We start from the raw sequence: 18,080 nt of genomic DNA on the forward strand, positions 1-18,080 counted from the left end.
GAAAATGCCCCTACATAGCTCAGTGTGTAGGGGCCATAGCGCAATGCTATCGCCCGGCGGTTAATTTCCAGCATGCTGGATAAATCTAGTAATCACCGGTGTCAGGGCCAGTGTTCTCACTGGCCCTGACAGATCGCTCAGCACACATCGCTGTGTGCTGAGCGATCATGCTGAGCGTTCCAAGCAATCTAGCATATCTCAGATAGCTTCAGCATCTCCCCGTGTGTAGGCCCCTTAAGGCCCGTTGCATTTGATATATTGTAAAGGTTTTCTTTATTTAACACAAACCGAAGGGTGAAAACATTTTTAAGACAAATATTAAATAATTAAATATAATCAAATATTTTTTACTTGTGCTTATGACCCATGTTGAGTGTACGTGCATCAGGGTGTACTTCCAACTGAAGAAAACCTGGCACATATGCAGAACTGAACGCATCTTGTGATGTTTCCAATTTAGCATCTGCTATTTATACGTGCTACTTGGTTTTAGAGCTTGTGCTGATGCGTCCAAATCAGTATTACCCCTGTATTTGTAAATGCGCATTTCACAGAATAAGCACTACTGGGACGCTGACAGTTATTCTGTTTGGTGAGGTTGGGGTAGGACTGGATACACTTATGGCCAAATTCTCCTGGCAAAATATTCAGAATGTCACTGCCAAATGCGGAATGAGATGAATGGAAATGTAAAATTTCACTGCCAAATGCGGAATGAGATGAATATTTATTGGAAATGTAAAATTTCACTGAACTCTAATTGGTAGACATCTGTGCAGACATGCAGCTCTCACAAGGCACAGAAGTGAATCAAGAAGTTGAAACTTGTATATGATTTTGTTAAAAATATTTTGGAGTCCGGGTACAGCCAGGGGGTGAATCTGGGACTGCGAATCATGCGGAATCTGGTAATTCAGGTGCTGTTGCCAGCATTTTAACACCATTGGAATTGCACCTCGCACCCTTCACAATTAATAGGATCTACCCCAATATTTGGAGTGACCACCATTTGTTTTCAAAACAGCATCAGTTCTTCTAGGTACACTTGCACAAAATCAGGAATTTTGTAGGATTATAGTCAGATTTGTGATTAACCAATTATACCAAACAGGTGATAAAGATCATCAATTTCATATGTAGGTTGAAACACAGTCATTAACTGAAACAGAAACAGCGGTGTAGGAGGTTTAAAACTGGGTAAGGAACAGCCAAACTGCTACAAATGGGAGGTTGTGGAAGAGAGTTTCATGTCACTGGGCATACACCGTAGCAAGACTGAGCACAGCAACAAGATACAAGGTTGTGATTCTGCATCAATAGAATGCAGGGTTTAAGATGTGCTGTCTAAGCTCTTTTGAAGAAGCACAAATAAACATGCAATGTTGAGGACCTTAGACGCAGTTGTTAGCCAAGGAATCTTATGCCCCCGATATTAAGGCATATTCTGAGCAACTTTGCCAAAGTCGCTTAGAAAATGTTCCTACATCATTGTGTGTGTAGGGGCTATAGTGACAGCAATGCGCATCTCTGTGTGTCACTATTGCTGGCCGAGATTTGTGGTCAGTGTGCATAAATCTCGCTGATCGCCTGTGTTCTCCACCAGAGAACACTAGCGCTGTCAGCTCGCTCAGTACACGGCGCTGACAGCTCGCACTGTGTGCTCAGCGACCTAGTGTAGCTAGAAAGCCCACACACATCGGCATGTATGTAGGGCCTATTAGTACATCAGACACATCATGCTTACTTCCCTTCACAATCAGTTCAGAAGTGGCAGAAACCAGTGAGATCCAGGTACAACGATGTACTGTTCTGAGAAGTCTGGCCACAACTGGTCTTTATGGAAGAATTGCAGCCAAAAAGCCATACCTTTTGATGTGAAACAAGGCCAAGCAACTCGAATCTGCACGAAAACATAGTACCTGGGGTACAGAAAAATGGCAGCAGGTGCTCTGGACTGATGAGTTAAAATGTGAAATATTTGGCTGTAACTGAAGGCAGCTTGTTGGCAGAAGGCCTGGAGAGTACAATAATGATTGGCTGCAAATTTATTCTGCAACAGGACATACTTCTAATGTCATTAGGAATTAGCGTCAGCGTAAAGAAGGCCAATGCGTCATGGATATGATGATATTGATCCTACAAAGCCCGGATCTTAACATCATCAAGTCTGTCTGAGATTACATGAAAAGACCGAAGGATTTGAGCAAGCCTACATCCACAGAAGATCTCCCTATCATAATGATAAATACTGTAAAACTTTTGGAGAGGAGAGGAAGAAAGGTGGGAAGTACGATACAGTGATAGCTCCTGCGGTCAATCTCATAACAAGTTCTTCTGTGATAAACCCATAGTGAGTGATCGCAGCAGTCACACTAGTTCATACAGATAATGGGCCTAATTCACATTGGCTCGCTAAGCAGCGATTGCTCACTGCTTAGTGAGCGGGGTGACGGCACCTACTGGGCAAAGGAACTCCCGCCTCCCGCTGCCCCGCAAATATATGTGGGTGCATGTTAATGGTACAGCCAGAAAATCATTCGATGGTCTTTGACCATCAAATTATTTTTTTAGACGTCCGCAAATAAAAGTTTACACTGACTTATATGTTTCGTAAAATGGCCGAGAACGGGTCGGTCGCTGATGTCATGTGACGTCAGGTGTCCGCACCGTGCAGACTTTGACCTGCCTGCATTCGCATGTGGACGCCCAGCGTTTTTCTCATGTGCGAGCCCCTTGTCTGCCCACTGCTCGCCCCCCTCTGTGTCGAATGCCTTGGTGACTGTGATAGTGAAAGTGTTCGGACAGTGGCCCTGCACACGTGTATATTCCCTGATACGCATGCGCAGAGCCGCACAATCATTCCCTTCAGTGAATTTGCTATAGGCTGAGACAACATGAATTAGGCCCAATGGGGCAGATGTATTAAGCCTTAACAAGAGATAAATACAAGGGTGATAAGGAGAGATAAGCGTCCAGCCAATCACCTGCTAACTGCCATGCTACAGGCTGTGTTTGAAAAAAAGTCAGTAAGGAGCTGATTGGCTGGACGTTTATCTCTCTTTATTACCCTTGCATTTATCTCTTGTTAAGGCTTAATACATCTGCCCCAATCTGTGCTAGATCTCGCTGGCTAAACCCACCGAGTACTAATCAGAAATAACAAACATCCCACTCACATACAATGTGAGGCAGTACGGTGCACAGCAGGAAACCTGATTTCTGCCACAAGGATGTATAAAGAATACTTTCTTGTGGGTGGATGGCTCTGTAGCCACTGCAAAATGTTCCCTGCTAATGCATTCTCTCAGAGCTCACATTAAGCTATAAAGATCCCTGTTCTGCCAGGCTCCTGCCATCAGAATATGCATAACTGCACAAGTCATCCAGACATTGTTATGTGGAAACATAGGCACTGCAGGTATATAATCTCCATTGTATACGAGCATTGCGAATTATTGGCCTGGGGCTGGGAAGGTTTATTGGGGGTTAAAGGCACATGGTGATACATTTGGTAGTAACTCACAGCAAAGATTTACATTTAAGCTGATAGGTTTGATTTTAATATGTGAAGCCCTGTACATGTAAGGACACTTCCCCACATGCATTATTCACTTGCGTTTTACCAGCATTTGCAGCACTAAGCAAAATACTTTTTTAAAGCCCCTTTTACTTACTAGCATCATAATGATGTGTTGTCTTTAGATATTGAATGCATCTTGTTTCATCCTTTTTGTTTACCTTATATGAACCCATTAAGGGCTTAGTGACCTGAAATTACCTCAAACTGCTATTAATAACAAATATATCATTTACTATACTGAGTATATATGCATTATAAAGGTCAGTGTTGGGCTGCAGGGAGGGAGGATTAGGTTTAGGCTCTTAGAAGGAATGGGTGTGTGTGTGTGTGTGTGTGTGTGTGTGTGTGGGGGGGGGGGGGGGGTGTTAGGGTCAAAAGGCATTGCCAGATGGGATAGGCAGCAAGCAGGGAGGGTAAGGGGAGAGGGAAAAGTTACTTACGGAGCCCCTTTCTGGACTCTTTCATTTTGAAATGCCAGTTTCGGTCTTTTAAGGCCCAAACACTGGGCGATTTTGAGCTGAAAGTATCAGTTTACTCATTTGAACTACTTTCAGCTCGAAAGCCACCCAGTGTGTATGGGGCAGCGATGAGCGGTGATGTGTGTTCCTGCATGATGTGTCATCTGCTGGTATTGTCAGATGAGCGGCAGAGTGGACAGCTTTCCATAGCTTCCTGCTATGGAAAGCTGTCAACCCCTGGGAAAATTGCTAAAACGGGCGAAAATCACTCAGTATGTGCAGGGAAGTGATGAGCGGTGATGTGTATTCCTGCATCATCGCTGGCTCGGCCACTCATCTGCTGGTATTGTCAGCAGATGAGCGGTGCAGTGGACAACTTTCCATTGCTTCCTGCTATGGAAAGTCATCCACCCCTGGGAAAATCGCTAAAACGGGCGAAGATCACTCAGTGTGTATGCACTGAGTGTTTTTCAGCTCAGCGATTTTCTCCATCATCAATCAGTAACACGCTGGGCAAAATCACCCAGTATGTATGGACCTTTATACTGATGTCGTAAAAAAGATTGTATGTGAATATCTTTCACAGTATTGTAAATGTAAGCAGTTAGACCACATAGCCACACACACACACACACACACACACACATTTTATATTATAAAGCTTCCGGCATGGGCACGTGTTAGTGACATAGTAGGTCTGCACCTTTTAATGGCACGGCTCTGGAGCCTACGTTGCCATAGAAACAATAAACACAAGACAGACCCCACAACTGCGGAGAAAGACAGACAAATATCCCCTAGGTTAACACAGTCCATATACATTATGCAGCAATCTCTAATATCAATAGACAAAACCTGACGTAACATTGTAACTGGCAAAAGAAACATTGTAACGGCGATCCTGTAATCAGCAGTAATTCTGTCAGACAGATTCATAGTCATAGGAAGCAATTAAACAAAAGTCATAATAAGCAATTATTTGACACATTTTTATTAAATCAAATTAGATGAACAGTATTTAATCTAACAATCCATCTTGCTTCTAACGTTAAGAAAGCCTTATCCCTGCCGCTTCCTCTAAGAGATGCAGGGACCATGTTTATCATCTTACATAGTCTAATGACCAGAGTAACCAATCGTGAGCAGCACGGACATCATCTAGATGGGCTGGGAATAACTCAATGAGTTGCTGCTATGTTGGCACAGGTATCTGGAACCATGCTGACTGCAGTACATCCACAGATGTTGGAGGGTGCGTGGTTTAAGATTCAAAGCTTAATGTTGTTCTGCCTGGGGAATTAGGGGGCCAGAAAAGTGCTTTAAAGTCTTGGCCATGCTCATACAACCACTGGCGGCCATTTCTAGTCATGTGACATGTCTCATTGTCTCGCTGGAAGATCCCAACCGCCCAAGGGAAGACGATCAGCATGCATGTGTGCACGTGGTCTGCAAGGATTAATAACCGAATCGGTCAAGAGTGCCTTCTACATGGATGAGCGGGCCCAGAAAATGCCATGAATACATCCCCAGACAATAACACTTCCACCACCAACTTATGTTCTTCCAGCAATGGTTGAAAAGCAGCACAGGGTGAAGCCGCCCAGTATAAAAAATCCCACCCTGCATTGCGATAGCATTGCAGATATTGCGGCGATCACAGAGGTTTCACAGCAGCTGTGTGTGACACCGCACAACCACCCGGAAAAAGGTACGGACACACCTGTGTTTCAGATTTCTGCTAATGAAGCTGAAGCCGGCCCTTAATCAGGATCATGAGTCACAGACAAGTCATTCCATAGGAATGAATGGGACTGCTCTGATTATTGGTTAGATTATTGGCTCTGATTATTGGTTAGATTATTGACCGTACTGGAGAGTGTCTGAGTACTAGAGGAGTTTTCTTACAATTATTTCATTGGTTCCAGCAAACACACTATTCATTTACCCCATGGAGTTTGTTTTTTATGTTTCTGTTTTTTTTTTTTTAAGTCAATGTCACTCAATCTAATATACTCCAAGCCTAAATGATTGTTAAAGGAGGATATATCTGTATGTGCTTTGTATCATAAAGAAGAAAGATGTTCTAGTAAAAAATGTTGCTCCTTTAGGAAGATACAAGTGAGAGCTTTGAAACTTTGAAGTCATTGTCATTTTGTTGTCATGATGGTTCCTGTGCGGTGAGAATGAAATTGTCAGTTTTTACTTTTATGTTCTGCTCCAGGTGATGGAATAAGAGAGGTTATTGTCAAACGAAGAACTGGCCTGAATAGCTCCAATTTTTTGTAAAAAAATAATAATGTTTTTATATATATATATATATATATATATATATATATATATATATATATGTATATACTGTACTCAGAATTGAAAATGCATACACTTGCCTTTAGAGCATAGCAACAGGAGCATTTTTCGTCAGGGCAATAACATATTAATTTATGTGATTTCCCCCCTCCACCACAGGGTGTGTGCCACGGCGCCACATGATGACATCACCTGCAGTGCGCCCGTCACCTTAGTTACAATAAAAACACTGTTGGAAGGTGAAACAAGTTGCAAAAGTAGAATTTACATTCTCGCAAGTTATACGGTGTACACATGCTGAGTTGAATTAAAATCGTCTGTAAGTGCACCTGCATTACGTGCACAGAAATAAATATGTATCTTTGCACGTATGCTGGGTGGATGCACTTTGTTGTTAACCTGCCACCCAAGAGTTTCCTCCTTATCACCGTCATCAGATGGTGTTGGCTTGTTCTGTCTATAGGGCTAGACGGACAGAAGAAGGGTCTTCTATTCCCTTCTGGATATGTCAGGTGCTCCTCCCGTTCCTCCTTTGCTTAAAATATCATTGCTCCGTAACTATAGTGATAACCGCACTTACCACTAAACTGCTAATCATTCTGTGCACAGTGTTTTAAAGTATGCGCTGTCCTCGCTATAGTTTCTTGATAAATTGCTGCAATGTAGCACCGCTTATCATTATTAATAGTGGTGCTAAGAGATGTAATTTAGCAAGGCAAATTTGCAAAAATGTATAAATATAGCCATTTAGAGCATCTCTTACATATTTGTTGTCTGTTATTTGTCTGTTTATTTGTCCAATATGCATTTAGACACCAATGAGAGGTGTATGCCCGACACACCATGTTTAGGGCCTTCCGCTAGAACTTCAGAGAGGAATGCCAAATGGTCTGGGGTGCCTATTGGAGTAACCCAGACCTCTGTCCGATGTGAAGTTGGTGTACGCCATTCAGACCTTTGACCCGGGATTGTGTTCTGTGTTTTCAGCTGGATGGATTTCGATGGAAATGTCACAGATTTATGACAAATGGTCTGGGAAGCATAACTAAATGCTTGGGTTCCTGGTGTTATTTCCACAAAATACATTTACAAATGCAAAAACACCCCAAAATTTACAAAATTCCAAAAATAATAATAATAAAAAAAAACTACAAAAAAAAAAAACAGATCCAAAAAAGCCAAAGGCATTGCCCCCTAAAAAACCTTGAAAAAAAGATTTGGGATTATGGCTACAAGCGAAACCCCATCAACAAAAATGACACTGGGCAGCCACTTCATGGGCCTGTTGGAAGACATTTTTAAATTAAAGAGAAGGATAAAGTTCAAGTAATGCTAATTGCACAACCAAATCCGAGTAACGGCGGTTACCTCAACTAGATAACTAGATAATGGAAAATGCAATTTGCCATATTGGCTGCTCGATGTCAGACCTTTCATCCAGCTAGACAGGCATTTGAATAAGCCCCAATAATCAGTGCTGCAATCATTTGTACACACAGCCAAATGCAATATGTCTGTCAATCAGTGCCGGTGCAAGGTTCGTCTGCGCCCTAGGCAAACTAGAAAACGCACAGTAGCCCGCCCGCCCCCCCCCCTCCCGCCCTCCCCCTCCCCCCCTCCCCCTCCCCCTCCCCCCCCCTGTTCTAGCCCGGCATCCCCTCACCTCTCATAAAAGTGCGGGGATTTGCTTCAGGTGCTGGCCGGCTGCCAGATGCCGCTGTTCGTGTCGGGTCTCTGGTGATGCTGGGCACTGTCGGCAGTCACACTGCTTCCGTCCTCGGCCGCCTACTGACTATGGATCCGGGACACGCTGGTAGCAGAGGCGGCCGGAGGGAAGGTAGCAGTAACGGGAGGATGGAGGCCGAAAGCCGCGGGTGGATGGAGGCAGGCGGGAGGTCGGATGGACTCGAGGCGGGCGGGCGGATGGAGGCGAGCAGGTAAATGGATGCAGGGCATCGGACGGCTGGATGCAGGGCAGCGGTTGGCTGGATGGAGGGTAGCGGGCGGGCGAATGGAGGGCGGCGGGCTACTGTTTTTTTCTGTGTGGCTACTGTGTTTTGCGCTATGCAGTGACAGCTGACCGCCCCTCAGGTTCCTGCGCCCTAGGCAGCTGCCTAAAGCTGCCTAGTGGAAGCACCGGCCCTGCTGTCAATTATGTCATTCACAAACGTATCGTGTGTAGATGTGCACGGGATCGCTATATGCCCAAACTGCCTATATATCACCTAGTGTGTACCAAGCTCTAGTCTCTCCCTTTGTGTCTCTTTTAGCAAGATCTCTATATAATCCTCAACATCTGGATGACACCCTTCACTTATTCTTGTGTTATTTGCTTAGATTTATTAACCATCAGAAATAATTAATCATTCATTTTTAAGATTATAATTCCATAATTGCAGTATAAAAAGAGCTTTGTGAATGAAAAATCAAATATAATTATCAAAAAATTAAATATAATTATAAAAAGCCCATGATTAATTGCCATCAGCTATTTTAAATTCCCATCAAAGAAAAAAAGTGAATAATTGCATTCCATTAAAAAAAAAAAAGTTTGCACTGTTCTAGAAAGACATTGTCTATAAAAGATATAGAATGCTAATTTGTCTTAGTACACTCATGACATTATTTGATTTAAATATTTATATGTTTCTCGCTCTCATTTCTCTCTCTCTTTCTCCCCCTCTCCCTCCCCCTCTCCCTCTCCCCCTCTCCCTCCCCCTCTCCCTCTCTCTCTCCCCCCCCTCTCTCTCTCCCCCCCTCTCTCTCTCTCTCTCACTGGCCTCATCTTTACTTATCTTTGTGCTCTCTTTGACTTTCCCATTTCCTTTCACCTCTTTCACCACTCTCTTCAATTTATGATCTCCTCCACCACTCCTCACACCCAAATCCACCATCTCAACACACACTCCTCCTCCCTTGAAGCTCTTCTCTCTCTGCTAGCCACCACATGACCTTCACCACCCGGACAGCCTACTTCTGCAACAACCTTCACCTCCACTCTCAATTATGTTGCATCATCTCTTTCATCCCCACCACTGTTCCAAAGGGGTTATTTAGACCTGATCGCATGGCGGCGAATAGACAGGCCGGCCGATAATTGAATAACTGCGCATGTATACGGCTCATAGTGCGCATGCGCAAGGCCATCCTGCGGTAAATCCTGCTCCGTTTTTCATCGTTGGCCATATGCAAGTTGCAGATGTTAACGGAGTGTTTACGGGGAGTGATTTGGAAACTGCTGACGTGTCATGGCCATTTTCTGGGCGTGTATCTGCTGATGGCTGTGAGCATCTGCTACTGCATACAGTCTGAGTAGCCATAGGCCATTCCTTAGCCCTGATGTTTCTTGTTTTTACATATAGGATGTGAAACTGCAAATGAGTTTGAGATGGCTCCGGTGGACATCTCCTTTCATGTCAGATAGGCAGCTTCACTTGATAACATAAATTAGGCCTAGTGCTCTGCGCTAATCCATCCAACATCAGCGTGCATTACCACTCACCCTATAGAGTGCACATCTGACATCAGTGAGCATACCATGCACAGTCTGGGGAGTGCACATCTAATATCAGCGTGCAAAGTACACATTCATTCCATGGTGCATTACCACTCGTAACCAGCAGTATGCAGACCTGTGTGCAGGCGAGAACTCCTGTTTCCAAGGCCTCCAGCAAGTGCCAGTTTCTTTTTATAAGGCAGCGTACCAGTTATTTTAGCCTAGTATTTATATCAGTTCTCCTTCCTGTTCAGTTATCTAGACTAGCTAGGAAGGGTCATCTTAACATATGGGTTCAATGGGCAGCTGCCCAAGGGTCCCACACTTCTAGGGGCCATCGATCTGGGGCAGATTGGGTTGTGGGGGCATCTGCCTACTGAGCTTCTTGGGAGGCAGTAGATAATTCTGCCTGGTCTCTCTGATTGTAAATCACACACAAATATTCACTGCATGAAAGCAAGCAGAGAGATTACATGGAACCACAGAAGGGCGTGTTAAGATTTTTTTTGTTTACATTTTTCCTGTGAATGGATTTGGAAGGGCCTCAATTGCATTGTTTTGCCTGGGGCCTACAATGCTGTAAAGACGGCCCTGTCTCAAGGTTGCGCTGAATGAGGAGACGTGTCTCTAGGTCACCTAACTTCTCTCACTGAGACATAGAATGGATTTCTACACCATAGTACTAGCCAGGACACTGGTTAGCACAGATAGCCCCTACACTCACCGCTACGTGTGTATAGACGATCTAGCCACCGGGACACCCTAGAACACTCAGCACGGAGATCTCAACTTGTGTATGTCCCTATAGTTACCCAAATTAGGGGGAGGTTACCTTAAACTTTTCATTCATTAATTAGTTTTAACTTAAATATAGACAGAGGCAAGTGAGATAACTGGACGGCGACTTGCATCCCTCTGAGACCGTTTCAGGCAGGTTGCTCATAACTTTCCACCTGACATTCTCTTGCATTCTATGGATCCGATACGATTTCCCGGCGGTCGGGATCCCGGTGGTCGAAATCCCGACAAGGGGGGGACATGGATCGCCCCCCCTTGCGGGCTCGCTGCGCTCGCCACGAAGCGGGCCCGGTGCCTCGCTACGCTCGGCCCGCTATTTTATTCTCCCTCTATGGGTGTCGTGGACACCCACGGAGGGAGAAAGTTTCGGGATTTCGGCGGTCGGGATTCCAGTGTCGGGATTCCGACCACCGGGATCCCGACCGCCGGCAAATTAACCGCATCCCCATTCTATTGCTTGCAGTAATGCTGGAAATTCAACAGTTCTGCAATTATCAGAGGCTGCTACCTACTGTACATTTTCTCATAGCTTCTTACTATAAATACTGGATACAAGTGTTTTTATGTATTGAGGCTGATTCTTTCATGTTGTCCCTAGGTTGATCCTTGAACATTGTTCTGTTAACCTATGATAGTCGATCATATTTCTGTAAAAGACATTTGCAAAATACAATTTCTCTGATTAATCTGCTCTTCGAGGTACCGTTAGTATCAATAGTTTGTCATTTTCTCGTTATTTGAAGTATTGGGCAGGGATCCACATTTGTTCTGTGCAATTTATCTAAAGAACATCTGCTCAGTAACACCCCGAGCTACTGAAAACCTCTCATGTCAGTTTCATCGTTTATGCCAAGCTGAGAAAAATCTGCTACTTCTCAAAGCGGGAGCCAATCAATAAGGAATTTATTTTCTCTGTCAAGATCACACAACCTTAGTTAGACATTAAATAAACGAAGACTGCTAAAAACGTTGAAAGCATTTCCCACTTTGACAATATTTCATGTATATTCATAATTTAGTCATTAAAGAGCATTGTCTGCCTCCCTCGTTTTCCTAAAGATCAGTCTTGGTTATCGTACACATAACATTTGTAAGGATGGCTTTAATATTCATTACTGGCTGTATTATTGACTGTGAAATACAAGTGCCATTGATGAGGATTTTAGCAATGGAGGTTGAAATTACTTATTGAACGGCTCATCCTAGTTCATAGGGTTGCCAACCAATCATCTCCCAAATTAGGGACATTAGCAAGGAAGATCTCTGGGGCAGCGCCATGTCTAACTGCAACTTTTAGGGTCGTGACCTTGACAGTTGTGTCTATTATTGTTTTCTACGTAAATATTCACACATAGGCAGTGGTGAATCGTTCCCTGTTCTGTGAATGGGCTGTCATTCCCTGTTCCATCATCCGTCTTGATATTCGGCCTGACCCAGTCCTGGGGCCCGGTAGGTTCAGAGACGTACGTATGTGCATATAAATCAGCTTCTAGGGTCTGCATCGGATCACTACATTATATAGAAAGCCATTCTGGTCTCAGCCATACAATTGTTTTACATTTTTGGTATTCACTTATAATGCATTTCATGTCCCACAGCATTGAGGGGATACAATAAATCAAATGTAATGAAAAGAAGATTCAGACCGACTAAGTTTACGAGAAAGCTGCAACGGTGCTTACTACAGCCACATCTGAATCATGTGAAGTGGGCAGGACAGGGAAATTGATGATGCAATTTGAAATGAATCGCTGACTAATGGCCACTCCCTTGTTATACAGCGCCACATGGGGGCAGGGTAGCTATCATTGAATTTGTAGCACCACACCCCTCTTCCTCCTGTCTTAACCTGGAAAGTTGCATCCTTGCCCAGGAGTTAAGGAGAACACCTCCCAGATATTCTAGAAGAGAAGAAAGCTGTGTCTCATAGAAAGGGCAGGGTTGTTGTGAGGTAATTCTGCTGCTGCACCATGAAAGTACAACTCTATCATTTCTGGGCTAAATGTATGAAGCAGTGATAAAAGAGCACAAGTTGTTAAGGTTGCTGCCTGAGCGCTGGGGAGACTACAGGAGGCAGGGAGCTGGAGGTCAGGCGTGAGCCCGTAGCTGGGTCCGCTGGTTAGCACGGCCACAGCGAACCCTACACTGACTCTATTGAGTACCCCAGGCAGATGACAAACCCCTGCGGGAACTAGGCTTCACCTGTGGCCGCCGCGCCTGAAGGAGCGAGTTAAGCCCGCTCCAACCTCAATGCAGCCAGGTCTTAGGGATGGACAAGAGGTGAGCGATCATCAGGGGTAACTCAAGAGAACGATCTAACTAATGGGCCTAACTGAAAGATGCCCCTATCTGCCGGTACCTGGCCAATGAAGGGAATGCGACCCAGTCGCAAGCACCAGAGGCGAATCCCCAAAACAAACCAGGACCGAACGGGGAGACCCTGCCTATTAAATGCATAGAAAGGACAAGCAAAAGGAAACAAATGTAAATAACTGGTAACTGCCAGAGAGGGGAAATGGGCTTGGCCCACGGCGGGGCGCAGTCCTGAACCCTAACAAATTAAACAATGGGATGACCGGCCCAATAACTAAAAGAGCTTGGCAGCTCTCCAAAAGAACAAATGGAAAATAACCAGTCTCCACAGGAGCACTTACGTAAACCGAGATGGGAATAACCAGTGAGACTGGACTGGGCACAGGAACTGAAAACTGTGTGATGGCACACCAACCAAAGGCCAGACTCTGATGCCAGGACTGGGACAGGATGAGTCCGGGGACTGGGCACAGACTTGCAAGCAGGGACCCGGATTAGCTTGCAGGAAGCTATCACTGGCAGAGTTTTGCAGGATAGCCTGCCCTATAAAGGGCTCAAGTGATTAATTACACCTGGTGGAGATCCAGGCAGCTCCCAAGCTTGTGCTTAATGAGCTCATTACCTCGCAGCCTAGTGAATAATTAGCTCCCAGAATATTGAGCTGATATGGCACAGACCTACCACTGGAGGCCACCATTGAGTCAAATGCCAAACACAAACTGAACAGAAAACAAAACAGACTGATCCATTCAACCTGGTTCCTGACACAAGTGTGCCAGTGGAGAAGTTGTCCATGGCAACCAATCAGCTGCTCTGTACATATATAGTACGCAAATTATAAATGTTATTTGATTGTTGATTGGTTGCCATGGGCCACTTTTCCACTGGTGCACTTCTCAGCTCTTATGACTGCTTCATACATCTACCCCACTGTTCTTTATTGGTGATATTCATGGTAATTTAGCTGTTATAGCAACATCTATTAACATGTGGAACAAATGCCCGGGCTTTATGTGCAACAGCGAAGATGATGCCTAGCAATTATGCAGAGCACCTAGCTCCTAGGACAAGAGGGAAAGACAAAGATGGTTCAGTAGAGATGCACCTCACCATTACAGGTGGTGGAATGCAGCCCCCCCTTCCCTCCCCACACACATTTTAACCCATGATAATAATAATAATACAGAATGCTGTATGCATAGATGTAAAATCAATATGGCAAAATGTCCATTCCATATAATAAAATGATAACGCTGCTCCTCATCTCTAAGGGGCGAATTCAAGCTATGATTACTTTTATTTTTTTTCTGTTTACAAACTGGTCACAACTATACCGAACGCACCTTTTACATATCAAGTCATATTCTTGTTTATTTATGTATAATCTGTTTCATATAGTTGATATTTTCCCCCAATCGCATTTTAGGTCATGCAGTGGAGAGCGCACCAGGAGGAAGCTGCGAGATTAGAATCTTCTATCGCTGCCAGGAGACAACAAGAGGAAGAACAACAAGAAAGAGACAGAATAGAAAGAGAAAAGCTTCACCGAGCAGACAAAAAGGAAAAAGTATAAACACTCTAATCATTCGCATATATTATTTAAGAGATTACAAGGAATATCTCATTGCATCCTAATTAAAAATATTTGTTACTGCCGGTAATATATTGGGTAGCTGTGTTTACACGGCATTCTAGGAAAGCTAGTTTAAGATGCAGCTAAAGCTATTAATGCCTCAAAGGAACTAAATCTCACCATACTGCATTGTGCTGCGAGTGTAACATATACGGAATAATTCTGTAAATGTGGATTTTTGTAACAGTACTACAGAGCCTGTGGGAGTGCTGCAGTCAAGTACCCTGCACTGCAGTATATTCTCGTCACATCTCAGCAAGTCTATGCAAAGCAAACTTTATCCAGACGTTGATAAGCCGCCGTATTTATATTTATAACCGAATACAAAGCAAAGCTGCTTTAAAGTGTAACTATGACGTACATACAGTAGAGTGCAGGCATCCATCTTGTGACTAGATCGGTTTTCAATACTTCCTGTCTTACTGACGACATTGGCTCCTAGCGATTGGATGCTTTCATCTTCAGTAACCCCACTGGTTTTTAGCGATTGGATAGGCTGCAATTTCTCTGATGTCATTACTTTCTATTGATCGGATAGGTTGCATTCTCAATGATGGCATTACGTTCAAGTGATTGGATAGGCTACATTTTCGCTGATGTCATTGACTTTGTGAAAAAGTCCAAAGGACAAAATTTGTTTCAAGCAAATGACACTCCTATTGTATCTGCTGTTGCCGAGTTGCTCACATCTATGTGACTTCACCACCCTTAGCCGGATGCTTAGTTTGATAGTCACTATCATTATCAAGGAACACTTTCTCCTGCCTCCATTTGCAATCAGTTCAGTCTACACACTCGCAGCATGACCTCACTAAGGGCCTGATTCCGAGCTGTTCACTAGGCTGCTTATGTTCACCACCTGGCCGAACCCCCTCTCCCGTTGCTTCAATCCCCCACTAGCATGTGAGGGGATGTGTACACAAACATGGCTGACCTTGCCGTATAAATATTGTAAATCAACCGCATTCGGCTGTACAAATGTATACACCTTCGATAGAACATGGCCATACTGTATATTCTATGTGATCGGCAAATTTACAATCATTCGGAGATGAATTCAGCAGTAAGGGAGTCATTCTGATTGACCCGGTAAGCTGCGAAGCTGCGTTAGCGATACAGTTCTGATGGCTGGCGCGCCGGCGCACTAAGGCACGTCTAGATGTGCATGGCCCCATCTGTATATTTGCACCCGCTGGGGCGGAGACAGGGCGGATGGCTTTCTTCAGGCATCAGCCCGCCTGCATACCCATGGTAATACCCAGTGTTTTCATGGGGAAACCCATTCGGACAGGCTTCAGGAAAATACGGTTTAAAAAAGTAGGATAAAAAAATAATAAATAAAAAAACTAAGTGTGGCCCCCCGTCCGACAATAACCAACCCTAGGCTCATTGAGCTGGTCCTAGTTGCAAAAATTTCTGCAACCAAGACCAGCTCAATGAGCCCAGGGCTGGTTATTGCTGGGTGGGGGGACCGCACGGCGGATTTTTCAATTATTTATTTATTTTGCCTATCTTTTACACAGGGCACTGATCCGTGCGATGCAGCCAGGTCCCACATATCTGGCTGTTGGCAGCCAAATATGAATGACTTCATCGGAAAATAGGAATCCTGAGGATGCTTAGTAAATTATTTATATTCTCAGGTCATATTTTAGGGCCATTGATGGCTGATCCCGCTCATACAGGTTTGTACAGGCATTGGCCATTTACGGCCGATCTTAGTAAATTTACCCCCTACACCAGGCTTGGCTACCCTCCCGGAATAGCCGGGAGCCTCCCGAAAATCGGGTCCGCCTCCCGGCCCCCCTGAAAGGTGGGCAAGTCTCCCGCTTTCTGTTCATAGCCCCCGCTCCCCCCTTGCCTGCTGGGTAAGTTACCGCAAATCGCGGGTCCATGGTGAGGGGGCGGGGCTTAATTGACGCGATCGTGACATTTCACTGCACTTAAGCCCTGCCCCCTCTCCGTGGCCTGCGAATCACAGAGTTTTCCGGCATGGGGAGGGGGCAAGTGATGTCAGCCTTAAATCCGCCCTCCCCCCCAGACGTTTAAAGTAGGCAAGTATGCCCTACACTCTAGGAAATGAGAGCTAGGATCTGATTGGTGTGATTTGCCTTGTAGAAATGTTAGTAAATCTTCCCCAGAGACATCTGCTGTTGATGTGATATAAAAAGAAAAGATATAGATTATAACAGCATTTTGTTCTTATGTGCAGGTGGGATGTATCACGGAATGCGTCGCTTTGTCTTATAAATGTTTCCAGTTAGTTAGAAATTAAATCAACAGTGAAACCACAGGAAAACAAAGCCTGGGATTTCAAGCCTCACAGCACATTTATACATAACAGTGTTTGCAAGAAAAAATATCAAGATATTCTGGCATTTGGGATTTCCTTTGGTATGGCTTGTCACGCAGGCTTAGGCACATTTTAATCTGAACTTTCGTTTTGCCTCACGCGACAGATACAAAAGTATAAAACTGAGAAACAGCGAGCGTGGGAACAGCTACAGAGCCGAGATCAACAACGCCTAGAGGAGCTGAGGAAAATAATGGCTCAACAAGCGGAGAAGGACAGAGAACGGCAAGTGTCGCACTGCTCAAACGGTGGCATATTAGGCTTATTGCTATGGGCACACGTGTTCTATAACCTATAGCACAGTGTTTTTCAACCACTGTGCCGTGGCACACTAGTGTGCCTTGAGCTGTTCTCAAGTGTGCCCCCAGATCTGGAGATGCCCAAACTAGTTTATAGCCACCACCAGTTCAACTGTTATTTGCTGGTCTCTTTATTCATGTAAAGGGCCAATATATTTTATTTTTGTTACCTGTGGGGACCAGTGTGATTGTTTTTTATATGGGGGCCAATAGGTTTGCTTTTTTTTCCTTTAAGGGGAATGTGTTTTACCCTGTGGGGATCACATGGTGTGCCTTGGCAATTTTAAAATCTTATTTAGTGTGCCGCAAGGTAAAAAGGTTGAAAATCACTGCTATAGCAAGTGACATACTGTAGGCTTTCCTTTCTGTTGTGCATTGCCCAAAAATAACAGCTACGGTCTGATTGGTTGCTTTGGGCTACATTTGTGTGCGAAGCTCAGTTTTTTTAAACGTTCCAAGGTGGTCTTCAAAATCATCACTAGCCGCTTTCTGCAGGACTTTCCAGTAACGGGTTAAACCTTGGAAAACTTGAAGCGTTGACAGTTGTGGACTGAGATGCCTAGTAAGCTGCGGAGTTTTCACAAATCTGAAAGCTTAGTATTGATCCGGCTACACAAGGGAGTCCGTTCTATTCGCCACACAGTACGGGAGGAATAGGTTTACAGTGAAACCATTAACAGACGCCCCACTGCAATGCTGTTGGCGTGCAGAACTTTTAACTACATTCTGGCACCTACGGCTGATGTCTTGCATGGGTGGTTTGGATACTAGTAGAAACTGTGTGAAAAATATTGTATCATTCCTTAAGGCGGCTATACACTGCTGCAGGAAGAGCCAGCCAAT

General features: G+C 44.4%; 1 protein-coding gene across 3 annotated transcripts in view; it reads left to right on the plus strand.

Annotated features, from left to right (window-relative positions):
* CCDC148 (coiled-coil domain containing 148) overlaps nucleotides 1–18,080 on the plus strand; it is a 171,977-nt gene that overhangs the window by 140,400 nt on the left and 13,497 nt on the right. For all 3 annotated transcript variants that reach the window (XM_083154014.1, XM_083154016.1, XM_083154015.1), the window contains 2 exons: nucleotides 14,379–14,519; nucleotides 17,045–17,163. In XM_083154014.1, coding sequence (XP_083010140.1) covers nucleotides 14,379–14,519; nucleotides 17,045–17,163 — 260 coding nt within the window. The remainder of the gene's footprint in view (nucleotides 1–14,378; nucleotides 14,520–17,044; nucleotides 17,164–18,080) is intronic.

Source organism: Crinia signifera, chromosome 7 (assembly GCF_055691185.1).
Source record: "Crinia signifera chromosome 7, ASM5569118v1, whole genome shotgun sequence".
Taxonomy (NCBI): Eukaryota; Metazoa; Chordata; class Amphibia; order Anura; family Myobatrachidae; genus Crinia; species Crinia signifera.